The sequence below is a fragment of the Chlorocebus sabaeus genome, chromosome 23 (assembly GCF_047675955.1).
Source record: "Chlorocebus sabaeus isolate Y175 chromosome 23, mChlSab1.0.hap1, whole genome shotgun sequence".
In the NCBI taxonomy this organism is placed as follows: Eukaryota; Metazoa; Chordata; class Mammalia; order Primates; family Cercopithecidae; genus Chlorocebus; species Chlorocebus sabaeus.
In genome coordinates, this window is record NC_132926.1 from 1512021 (window position 1) to 1524519 (window position 12499).

Genomic DNA, 12499 nt, shown 5'->3' on the forward strand with positions numbered 1-12499 from the left:
GGGAGGGGTGCCTTTGGTGGGGTAGCTGTGCAGGAACCCGCTGCTGACGCGGGGCTTCCCTGGGTGCGGGCAGGCAGAGCGGGGTAAGTGGGTGCCCGAGCGACGCTCCCAGCAGACCCACACAGAGCTCTCCAGCATCCTGACCATCCACAACGTCAGCCAGCACGACCTGGGCTCGTACGTGTGCGAGGCCAACAACGGCATCCAGCGGTTTCGGGAGAGCACCGAGGTCATTGTGCATGGTATGGCATGGGTGGGTCAGGGTCAGGCGCCATCAAGCCTGGGAAACAAGGGTCCTTGTGCCATGTGGGCCTGGGCCCAGAGCTCATGGTGCACGTGAGCATTCGGGAGTCCAGCCAGAGGGAAGGGAGGGCCATGAGCGGAGGAGCTGCCCAGCTCCTGCACCAGCCCAGCTCCTGCATGGCCAGCCCCAGTCTACAGGTGTCTGGCTGCCGGGGCTGCAGGGGCCATGGGGGGAATCCCTGGTCAGTCAACGACGGGTCAGTCCTGGATTTACACTGACTTCTCCTGTCTGGCAGAAAAGCCCTTCATCAGCGTCGAGTTGCTCAAAGGCCCCATCCTGGAGGCCACGGCGGGAGACGAGCTGGTGAAGCTGCCCGTGAAGCTGGCAGCGTACCCTCCACCCGAGTTCCAATGGTAACAGCCCTGGCTCCCCTGACCCCACCGCTACCCTTCCAAGCCGAGGGGCAAAACAGACCACGGGGGAGGAAGGGCAGCGTCCTCGCCATCAGGACCTGCACGCTGAGACCAGGCATGGCAGGAGCCTCTCTCAGGAGACGCCCCAAGGAGCCCGCCCGTCATGTGGTATTCCAGATGGAAGGTCTATCTGTGCTCCTGCCACACCGGGAAAGGTTTCAGTACCAGCCTTCTGTTCCATGTGGGTGTGGTGGGCACATCGAGGGGCTTTTCCTAACTGCCTCCTGACGGCTGGATGCCTCTCTGCCTGCAGAGTCTCCAGGGCCTGCCCTGAAGCAGTGGCTTAGCGTTCCCTATGCCTCCTTCTAACGAGGCTGCCTCTCCCAGGACCCTCCTGCCAAGAAATGTGGAGATGCCACAGGGAACTGATAGATTGCCTGGGCTGGGCCTGGGCTGTGTGGCAGTGAGCAAGAGAGCTTCCAGGAGGCCGGCAGGCTGCTGGAGTCCCCGCAGACCCCCGATCTGCAAGCTGAACGAGGCTACCCTGCAGTGTGCCGAGGCCCAGGGAAGGGATGCCTCAGGGGTGGCTCTGCCTCTGCTGGCTGCTCCCTGCAGGCTGTGGGGGGGCATGGCACCCCTGACAAACACATCCGCAGGCCGTCTGAGTAATCCACATGGCTCACCCATGGTCAGCCACACTTTGAGTCCCCATTGCATGGATGAGGAAGCAGATGCCAGGAAAGGGTATTCGTAACTGACCCCCAAGTCCCCAGGAGGGGTCTCTGCTCTGAGCTAGCCCAGGAGCCTCCTCCTTTTCAGCCTGGGCACCTCCCTCCTGGCAGGGCAACTCTTCCTGGAGCTGGGCATGCAGAGGCCCAGGGTTTCCTCAGCCAGGGCCCCCTGCACTGGCTGGGGGCTGGTCTCTCCTAGGAAGGGGAAAGGGTGTGCTGGCCCCGAGCCCAGTGTGACCCTCCCACTGAGGACACAGACTTCGGTGTCCGTCCAAGGCACCTGGTCAGTGCCAAGGCCCTTGGGGCAGAATCCTGAGGGCACTGGCAGATCCTGGAGCCTCACTCACAGGTGCAGCTCCTGGAGACTCCCGGGCCCTGTCCCCCACCCTCCAAGGCCAGCAGGACTGAGCCTGCTCTGGGCAGGTGGCAGCTCTGTTGCATCCAGGGTCTACCCAATCCTCAGGCAGCTGCCTCTCAGAACAGCTTTCCAGGATCACTCCTGCCACATCTGGTCCTCTACCTATGGCACCCACCCAGCCTTCCTGTGGTGCCCACTCTTCCTATGGCACCATCATGTGACGATGGCGAGCAGTGACTGGGTGGATGGTCTGGCAAACACATGGACAGACTGGTCCGTGGCTTCCAAAGCACCCATAGTGTGTCCAGCACGCTGCTGGCACTGTCCAAGTTAAACCTCACGACAGTTGCAGGGTGCATGTCATCTCCTCCGCTGAGGCAATGAAAGGGTCTCAGATCGGGCAAGTGGCAGACGCGGGACCAGAGCCACGCAGACAGCACCACCTCAGTTCCGCCCCGGCCCGGGCGTGCCTCACTCTGTGACCCCAGGCCAGGCAGCTCCCCTCTGGGTCCCTGCTGTGGTGTCCCAGTTGAGAACAGGTCCCTGCATCCCCTTCTCTCTTGGTCTCTGCCCAAGGGCTGTGCCTCTCCCGGGCCACACTGCGGTGTCTCTCTGGTCTGCCACACTCAGGACTGGGGCAGGCACCTGTCCAAAGGAGGAGTATCTCCATACAGAGTCCAGGCCACAGAGACAGGTTCCTGCAGGGGCCCCAGCACACCCTCTGGGGCTGAGACATCTGCTTCCTCACGTGTGCAGCAGACATGTAGGGAGCTGGGCGCAACTCTGCAGGAGGCAGCCCTGCCCTTGTGGGGCTCCCAACCCAGGGGGAAGATGAGCAGTCAATAGACACAGCAAGGCAGGGGCAAGCCACAGCGTAGGACAGGCAGGCAGGCTGCACACCCCACCCGAGTGAAGGAGGCAGGGAGCCCTGGCTACAGAAATGAGTGTCCCAGCGAGGCGGGCAGTGAGAGACAGGCCTTGGGGTGGGGGGTGGACAGCAAGAAGGCCACGTGTCTGGAGGGGCCACACACATGGCAAGGAGCTAGACTGCTCACAGGGACTGCACCTCCACTCCTTCAGATGTCTGTAAGAAAGAGGACAGGGTCTCGGGCCTGCCACATCTGGGCGCCCACCCACCCTTCCTATGGCACCATCACATGCCGATGGCGAGCAGTGACTGGGTGGATGGTCTGGCAAACACACAGACGGGCTGGGTGGAGGAGCCAGGTGTGTGGGATCCTCCTGGGCTGGGCTGGGCACGCCTGGCCGAAGGCTGTCTGCAGCCACAGGTAGGGAGAGAGAAGGCGCTGCCCCAGCAGGGACATGGTCATCTCGCCACTTGTGGAGAGATCACAGAGCCTTTGGGGCAAGGCAGGGGATGCGACTGCAGACCTCAGTGACCGATGCCCCTGAGCCGGCCGCCTGACACGGTTGTCACACCTGGGAGATGTGGCCTGGAGATATCTCCAGGGACTTAGGCCTTCCCCTCGCAGACCAGTGTCTCCCGCCCTACCCTGCACTCCTGCCAGCCCCTCCCTCCTCCTGACCGTGTATTTGGGGCCGGGGGCTGGGGGTGCCAGGATGAGGTTGGGGCTGAGGTGGGATCTGTATGGGCCCTGACCTCCTTTCCCTGGCCAGGTACAAGGATGGAAAGGCACTGTCCGGGCGCCACAGTCCACATGCCCTAGTGCTCAAGGAGGTGACAGAAGCCAGCACGGGCATCTACACCCTCGCCTTGTGGAACTCCGCTGCTGGCCTCAGACACAACATCAGCCTGGAGCTGGTGGTGAATGGTAGGCCAGGGATGGGAGAGCACACAGGTGGGCGGTGGGCGGCATGGCATTGGAAGTCAGCTGACCGGCCATCTGCTGTGCCCCCAGTGCCCCCCCAAATACATGAGAAGGAGGCCTCCTCCCCCAGCATCTACTCGCGCCACAGCCGCCAGGCCCTCACCTGCACGGCCTATGGGGTGCCTCTGCCCCTCAGCATCCACTGGCACTGGCGGCCCTGGACACCCTGCAAGATGTTTGCCCAGCGGAGTCTGTGAGTACAGCTCCTACGTGTGGCCCAGGCCCCCTGCACAGCCACGGCCCCCGCCCCCAGCCTCCGCCGTGAGGAGCCCTCTTTATAGCGCCCCTCACCACCCAGGCCTTCCCTGTACCCCTCCCCAGGGCCCTGCTCTGAACTTGAACCCTACCTTCAGCTATAGCCAATCCCTGGCCTCACCGCGCCTGAGTGAGGCTCAGAGCCTCCCTTGCACCCCTCCTCCACCAGCTGGCCAGGCTGGACAAAGGATGGGTCCGGCCCCCACCCACCTCCCTCAAGAGCGAAGACCTCTGGACACGTAATTGCATCATCTGGAGGGAGGAGGAAGCACGTGCCTCTGAGCACCCAGCAGGACACCTCCAGTGGGGCAGGGGTCTGGGAGGGTGTTATCTGAGCCTCTGGGATGGTTGCACTGAGCCCCACGGCACACCGTGTGTGCTCACGTGCCTCAGCTCATCTGTGCAGCACTCACATCACCCCCTTATAGACAGGGAAACAGGATCAGAGAAGGGAGACAGCTTTCCCAGGGGCACAGCTGTAAGCAACAGGACCAACCCACCTGCTGGGCCATGCTCCCCTCACCCACCTGCTGGGCCGCACTCCCCTCACCCACCTCACCCACCTGCTGGGCCGTGCTCCCCTCACCCACCTGCTGGGCCATGCTCCCCTCACCCACCTCACCCACCTGCTGGGCCTCGCTCCCCTCACCCACCTGCTGGGCCATGCTCCCCTCACCCACTTCACCCACCTACTGGGCCGCGCCCTCTCACCCACTTCACCCACCTGCTGGGCCGCGCCCCCTCACCCACCTGCTGGGCCACGCTCCCCTCACCCACCTGCTGGGCCGTGCTCCCCTCACCCACCTCACCCACCTGCTGGGCCGCGCTCCCCTCACCCACCTGCTGGGCCGCGCTCCCCTCACCCACCTCACCCACCTGCTGGGCCACGCTCCCCTCACCCACCTCACCCACCTGCTGGGCCACGCCCCCCTCACCCACCTGCTGGGCCGCACTCCCCTCACCCACCTCACCCACCTGCTGGGCCGCGCTCCCCTCACCCACCTCACCCACCTGCTGGGCCGTGCTCCCCTCACCCACCTCACCCACCTGCTGGGCCGCGCCCCCCTCACCCACCTCACCCACCTGCTGGGCTGCGCCCCCCTCACCCACCTGCTGGGCCGCGCTCCCCTCACCCACCTGCTGGGCCGCACTCCCCTCACCCACCTGCCACCCACCCACTGGGCCGCGCTCCCCTCGCCCACCTGCTGGGCCGCGCTCCCCTCCACTGAGCGGGATGCCAGCAGGACAGATGGGTTTCACAGGACACTTAGACAAGAGCAGGGGATGAGAGGAGGGCGCCCAGGTGGGCAGGGCTTGAAGGCACTAGGGAGCCAGTGAAGGGTGTTGAGGAGTGGAGACCTGGCTCAGGTTTTCCTTTTAGCAAGAGATCCTAGTGTCAAACTGGGGCGGATGGGAGTTGAGAACCTAGATGGGAGATGAGGGTGGCCCCACTGGCTGTGGCTCTGCTGTGGTCAGTGGGGGTGGCTCAGTAGGGGTGACCTGAGCTGGCCCCAAATGTCCAAGGTTCATAGGTATCCCTCTAGATCATGTGGCCTGTAGCTCGCTGCCAGCACCTCCAAATGTCCTTCCTTCGGGGTGTGCCACCTTTATGCTCTGTGCCCTGTGATGGAGCCCTTCGGGGAGTCCCTGCTCGGCTCCTCCACAGGGGCAGATAGGAGCCTCCCTTGGGGCCCTGAGGCCACCCCCTCAATCCTGGCAGGAGGCCAAGGCTGCTGGGGGTGCACACGCAGCCCAGAGGGAGGCGACAGCTCCTAAAGCAGGAGAGAGGGAGAGGCTGGGCAGAGACTGGGGCAGAATGGGACTGCGCTGCGCCTGCAGCCATGTGGGCAGATCCAAGGTGGCCTCTGCATGAGGGAGCAAGAGAAGCGGGACGGGGCGCACAAGTGCTCGAGGGACAGTGGACACAGGAAGGTGGTGTCGGCAGCCTGTGTAGGACAGGTTGCCGGGTCCTGAGCCTGAAGGGTGGGAGACAGAGCTCCAGAAACAGGCCGGGCACGGTGGCCCACACCTATAATCCCAGCACTTTGGGAGGCCAAGGCCGGCGGATCACCTGAGGTCGGGGGTTTGAGACCAGCTGAGCAACATGGAGAAACCCTGTCTCTACTAAAAATACAAAAAAATTAGATGGGCGTGGTGGCACACGCCTGTAATCCCAGCTACTTGGGAGGCTGAGGCAGGAGAATCGCTTGAACCCAGGAGGCAGAGGTTTCAGTGAGCCGAGATCGTGCCATTGCACTCCAGCCTGGGCAATAAGAGTGAAACTCCATCTCAAAATAAAAGAAAAGAAAGAAAGTCACCTTCCCATCTCCCTCACTCAGGCCCAAGGGCCAGCCTCGCCCACCATCCCATATGAGAAGGTGACTGGGTGTGACAAGGGCTTGACCCCGCCCCCGAAGTGGGCCCTTCCTGCCTGTATCCCTGACCTGCCCTTGCCTCTTCTGGTTCTGGCAGCCGGCGGCGGCAGCAGCGAGACCTCATGCCACAGTGCCGCGACTGGAGGGCAGTGACCACACAGGACGCCGTGAACCCCATCGAGAGCCTGGACACCTGGACCGAGTTTGTGGAGGGGAAGAATAAGGTACAGGCCAGCAGTGCTGCTGAGTGCCCAGGGAGAAGGAGAAGGGAGGAGAGAGGCGCCACTACTGCCGTGTGGTTTCCACCTGGCTTCCAGAGTGCTGGGCAGAGCGGCCGAGAGTGGGTGACCTTCCTGCAGTCTGTAGGCCTCGGCCACCCTGCCTGCAGAAAGGTCTGAGGGCCAGCCTCCGGCTTTGTGATGGAGGGCGGACCTCCGGCGGCTTCCAGACAAGGAAGCTGAGATGCAAGGCCACCTGGCCAGGCCATGAACCCCTGAGGCCCACAGGCCCCAGGGCTAGGAGGGGACAGGGCTGGAGGCTGACCAGGTCTGCACAGAGGGCTGTTGAGCCGCTGGCGCGGCCTGGGGGCAATGCCGAGAAGGGGGTACTGAACAAAGGCACCTACTTCCTCCAGTCACTTCCTGTTTTCCTACACACCTCCAGAGCCTCTTCCTGTTCCAGTCCTGGACAGGAAGTGCCCAGCTGGGGGTGGGGTGGGGGTGGGGGTCTTTGGATGGTAGGCAGGGCCTATGGCCCTTCCTCCTCCCCTGTGTCTCAGGCTTCCTACTCCCTGGGGCCTCGGTCCTTCTGGGAGCCATCCCCACCCCTCGCAGTAACCCTGGACCCAGGAGTTGCTGTTGTGGACAGTCCTGGGCTGAGGAGGGCATCTCACAAGGATCTCAGCAAGCAGCGACTGGGTTGGGCCTGACCCCATCCAGAAGTGACTGGCCTTTGCTGGACTGACCCTGGTGCCCCTCAGCATAGCCACAGACTGAGCCCAGTCCAGGCCAGAGGTCTCTCTGGTCCTGCCAAAGGCTGCCCTATGACGTCACCGCAGCCTAGGCCAGCAGTCCCATGCACTGTCCCTTGACTTTTCTGGGCAGCTGCCTCCCCCTGCTGCCCAGGGGCCTTCTCTTCCCTGCCTCACCATCCCTGGTCCTGTGAGTTTCGGTCTTCTCCAGTCCAAAGCCTGAGTTTCCCCCATGACTGTGGTGGGCACAGCGACCTTCTTGCAGAAGGGGAGGGCCCAGGTTGGGAGAACTTGGGCAGGAAATGGATCCTTTTGCCTGTGCTCTCCCAGACCGTGAGCAAGCTGGTGATCCAGAATGCCAACGTGTCCGCCATGTACAAGTGTGTGGTCTCCAACAAGGTGGGCCAGGATGAGCGGCTCATATACTTCTATGTGACCAGTGAGTGACCAGACCATCGCGGGCAGGCCTGGGTACAGGGTCAGGAGGGGGCAGGTTTGGGCGCATTGAATTTCTGGGGTCCGTGGGGCACCCAGGAGAGAGATCCAAGGCCCACCAGTTGTAGACAGGAAAAATAGATTTGAGGGTCATCAGCATAGGGCCTGGGTGCTGGTGCACTGGGATGAATGGTGTCCTCTGTCCCCAACCCTGAGGTTCCTCCCTCGAGGATGCCCTTGGCTCACTACAGCTCCTCCTAGCTATTCCCACTCCACTCTCCCCTTCCCAAGCCCTGGGACCTTGTGACTCACGTGTGAATTTTGCTCTGGGGAGAAGATCTGTGGCTTACTCAGATTTTCAAATGTACTAGTGACCTCAGGAGAGCTGAGCCCAGGAGAAGACGCCACTGGGTCCCAGAGTGTAAATCAGGGCACCAGCAGAGAGATGGAGCCCCAGAGAACACCTGGGGGCTGGGGAGGCCACAGGAGCCTGACCAGAAGGGACTAGAGAGGCAAAAGGAAATGGGCACATGGCACTGGGAAAAGCCAGGGAAGACACTGTTTCAAGCTGAACATGGGGTGGGCCGTGGCAAGCTTCAGGAGAGAATGAGGGCTCAAGTCTCACTGAGTGGTGTGACGGAACTCCTGATGACCTGGGCTTCTCGGGGGTGGGGGCAAGCAGTCCAGCTGGGGCTCCTCCAGGACAGAGGGAGAGAGAGAGGGAAGGAGGCAGGAGGAGACCCCGGGGCGGCAGGTGGATGGGTGAGCAAACAGGGCAGTGTCACGGGCCTTCTTCCTCCCTCCACAGCCATCCCCGACGGCTTCAGCATCGAATCCAAGCCATCCGAGGAGCTACTAGAGGGCCAGCCCGTGCTCCTGAGCTGCCAAGCCGACAGCTACAAGTACGAGCATCTGCGCTGGTACCCGCCTCAACCTGTCCACGCTGCACGATGCGCACGGGAACCCGCTGCTGCTCGACTGCAAGAACGTGCATCTGTTCGCCACCCCTCTGGCCGCCAGCCTGGAGGAGGTGGCGCCTGGGGCGCGCCACGCCACGCTCAGCCTGAGTATCCCCCGCGTCGCGCCCGAGCATGAGGGCCACTATGTGTGCGAGGTGCAAGACCGGCGCAGCCATGACAAGCACTGCCACAAGAAGTACCTGTCGGTGCAGGGTGAGGCTGGCCGCGGGGAGGGCGGGACGCGCTCTCTTCTAGCCGAAGCTGCGTCTGCCTTTGCCCCAGTGTGGCTCGCCCCTGGGAGGTCAATTCACAGCCCTGGCCTGCGGGAGCGCCCCCTCCTAACTATCCGCCTCCCCCTGCGGAGACGCGCCGCGCTCCCGCCCGGCGCACAAACCCTGAGTCCAGCTTTCAGGGATCCTTCCCTCCCTCTGCTCCCAGCCCAAAGAGGGTCCTCCTGCTAAGTGCAACTCCACTCAGTTCCTTCTCAACCCCTGCCCCCAGCCCTGGAAGCCCCTCGGCTCACGCAGAACTTGACCGACCTCCTGGTGAACGTAAGCGACTCCCTGGAGATGCAGTGCTTGGTGGCCGGAGCGCACGCGCCCAGCATCGTGTGGTACAAAGACGAGAGGCTGCTGGAGGAAAAGTCTGGTAGGGAGGGTGGCCCGGGCGAAGGGCAGGTCCGGAGGCCCGCGAGGCCAACGACCCCAAACCCAGGTGGACCCACCCCTCTACCCCACCCGCTGCAGGAGTCGACTTGGCGGACTCCAACCAGAAACTGAGCATCCAGCGCGTGCGCGAGGAGGATGCGGGTCGCTATCTGTGCAGCGTGTGCAACGCCAAGGGCTGCGTCAACTCCTCCGCCAGCGTGGCCGTGGAAGGTCCGGCCTCAGCCTGCACCCCTCAGCCCCCTTCCTGCCCCCAGTTAGCGCCTTCCTGTGGCCACTTCGGGCAAGTCGTGCCCACCAGAAGCGGCGCTGCCTGCAGTGCACCCTCTGCCACACACACATACACACACGCCGGCCCCTTTCTGCCCACGCAGGCTCTGAAGATAAGGGCAGCATGGAGATCGTGATCCTTGTCGGTACCGGGGTCATCGCTGTCTTCTTCTGGGTCCTCCTCCTCCTCATCTTCTGTAACATGAGGAGGGTGAGTGTCCCTCCCCTCTCCTGGTGGGGTCTCTCTCAGGACTCCCCCACCCTGGTCGCCCTTAAGATAAAGAATAAGGTGCCTGCCCTAGTTGACCTGGCAGCCTTGTCTCCTGGGTAGCCTCCCAGCCCTCCACCCTGGGCTCCAACCCCGCAGAGGCTGTCTGCCTGTTACTCCGTCCCCTCCTTGACTGAGAGCCCCGCAGGACGTGCCATCTGTCCTGGGCAAAGTTCTGCCCCAGCCACAGTGGTACGGCCAAGTCAGTGAGCTGCCCCACTCCTCCCTGTCCCGTCCCCGCAGCCGGCCCACGCAGACATCAAGACGGGCTACCTGTCCATCATCATGGACCCCGGGGAGGTGCCTCTGGAGGAGCAATGCGAATACCTGTCTTACGACGCCAGCCAGTGGGAGTTCCCCCGAGAGCGGCTGCACCTGGGTGAGGCCAGCACCAGCCTGCCCAACCCACACCTCCTGCCTGGCGCACCTGCTGCAGGCTGGAGTTCCTGAATCCCTCCATTCTCGAAACCCCCACCAGGAAGGTCTGCCTGGCCTGACCTGCCCCTCTGGGCGTGGGTAACCAGAGCCTTAGCCAGGGTTCCCAGTTCCCAGGCTCCCCGAGGTCACCCGCTGCCACCCTGAGCAGGGTGGATCTGCCACACCTACCCGGGAGGATGCGCGGCTTCCTGTCCACCCTCTCCCTCTCTTCCCGCTGTGGCTCCCACGCTCCTCCTGTTTGGCAGAGAGGCTCCCACGCTCCTCCTGCTGCCAGGCCTGTCCTCCTGGACCTCTGGCCGGGGCTCCCCTGCTGCCCACCTGTCTCCACCCTCACCCCATACAGCTCACCTGCAACTGGCTCCCTGCCCCGACAGGGAGAGTGCTCGGCTACGGCGCCTTCGGGAAGGTGGTGGAAGCCTCCGCTTTCGGCATCAACAAGGGCAGCAGCTGTGACACTGTGGCCGTGAAAATGCTGAAAGGTGTGGGGTCTGCGGGCGAAAGGGGCAGCCTAGCTAGTGAGGAGCAGCAGCTCTGGGTGGGCCGGTGGGCCGGCAACTCAGGAAGGGAAACTGAGGCTGGGAGCCAGTCTCATCCAAGATTCCACAGGGAGGCTGCGGGAGTCAGAGCCAAGGTACCACCTGAACCCCCTGCCTCAGTGGGGCCAGCAGGATGTCCTGGGGCCTTGGTACCCCTCCCCGTCCCCAGAGTGCTGGCTGTGCCTTAGCTAAGCAGCCCGTGGCGGGAAAGGGGGCCGTGCCCGGACTGGGGCCGACGTGAGGCCTGTGTCCCCTCCAGAGGGCGCCACAGCCAGCGAGCACCGCGCGCTGATGTCGGAGCTCAAGATCCTGATTCACATCGGGAACCACCTCAACGTGGTCAACCTCCTGGGGGCGTGCACCAAGCCCAAGGGTACGGAGCGGGGCGGCCCGCTGGGACGGCGAGACCCTGGGCGCAGGGCGCCGCGGGCGGGAGGGGCTGCAGGGCCGGCGCTGGGAGGCCCGCGGGGGCGCGGGTGCAAATGCGGAGCGCGGGTGCAAATGCGGAGCGCGGGTGCAAATGCGGAGCGCGCCTGCAGTGCGTCCCGGGTTCCGAATGAGCGTCCCGGGTTCCGAACGCACGGCCCGCCCCGTCCCGCCGCAGGGCCCCTCATGGTGATCGTGGAGTACTGCAAGTACGGCAACCTCTCCAACTTCCTGCGCGCCAAGCGGGAGACCTTCAGCCCCTACGCAGTGAGTGGGCGGCCCGCCGGGCGCGAGCTCTGCGCCTGAGCCTGCAGGGCGCCACGGGCGGCGGGGGAGTGGAGGCGCCTCTGCAGTGGACGCCTGGGCGCCCTCGAACCAGCTTCATGCATCCGCAGGAGAAGTCTCCCGAGCAGCGCGGACGCTTCCGCGCCATGGTGGAGCTGGCCAGGCTGGATCGGAGGCCAGGGAGCAGCGACAGGGTCCTCTTTGCTCGGTTCCCGAAGAACGAGGGCGGAGCGAGGCGGGCTTCTCCAGACCAAGACGGTTAGAGCCTGGCTTCTTCCCCTTTCCTAGTGCCTGACAGGCCCGGTTAGATACCATGATCAGGCACCCTAGGGAAACCCAGCCTGGGGCCCTCGGTGGGGGCTTTCATGGGAGAGTGTGGAATGGGCTCTGCCTTAGGAAGGGAAGACACCTGGGGACAATTTTCACACAGGTGTTCCACGATTGACTGGGTCATCACAGGCTGAATAGGAAATTGCCCTGCAGACCAGGCAGGCAGTTGAGGGCCAAGCAGCAGGTGCCAAGCCCCCACAGAGCAACAGTATTTACTGCTCTGGGAGTAGGATGTGGGTGTTCCGGAGGCTGAGGGGGCAGGAGAGGGGCTGAAATGCTTGTTAGCTGCTCCCTGGGGCTGGGTAGATGGAGGCGGTGGCGGAGGCGCCTCCTGAGCCCACCTCGCTCTGCTGTGCAGCTGAGGACCTGTGGCTGAGCCCGCTGACCATGGAAGATCTTGTCTGCTACAGCTTCCAGGTGGCCAGAGGGATGGAGTTCCTGGCTTCCCGAAAGGTGAGCTTCCCCTGAAGGCCCTTCAGACGGGGAAAGGGTGGGTGCATCCCCACCAGTCGCCAAGAAGTGCTTGGTTCAGACTTCACCCTGCAGGGGCTCTGAGGTCCATTAGCGTCTCTCCCACTTTGCAGAGGAGGAAACTGCCCAAAGCAGGGAGCTGACGTCCCAAAGTCTCTTGGCTGGTCAGCAGCAGAGTCTGTCGGACTCCACGACTTTCTCTGCTTCCCCACAATTCCAC

At 63.6% G+C, this 12499-nt stretch overlaps 1 protein-coding gene across 1 annotated transcript in view; it reads left to right on the forward strand.

Annotated features, from left to right (window-relative positions):
- The window catches only part of FLT4 (fms related receptor tyrosine kinase 4), a 46735-nt gene that overhangs the window by 19468 nt on the left and 14768 nt on the right, over nt 1–12499 (forward strand). The window contains 17 exon segments of the mRNA XM_008015555.3: nt 74–242; nt 540–657; nt 3385–3539; nt 3627–3789; nt 6324–6450; nt 7527–7635; nt 8440–8555; nt 8557–8803; nt 9092–9238; nt 9337–9468; nt 9630–9736; nt 10037–10172; nt 10606–10710; nt 11027–11140; nt 11372–11460; nt 11589–11736; nt 12167–12261. Of these exon segments, the coding sequence (XP_008013746.3) occupies nt 74–242; nt 540–657; nt 3385–3539; nt 3627–3789; nt 6324–6450; nt 7527–7635; nt 8440–8555; nt 8557–8803; nt 9092–9238; nt 9337–9468; nt 9630–9736; nt 10037–10172; nt 10606–10710; nt 11027–11140; nt 11372–11460; nt 11589–11736; nt 12167–12261 (2277 nt within the window).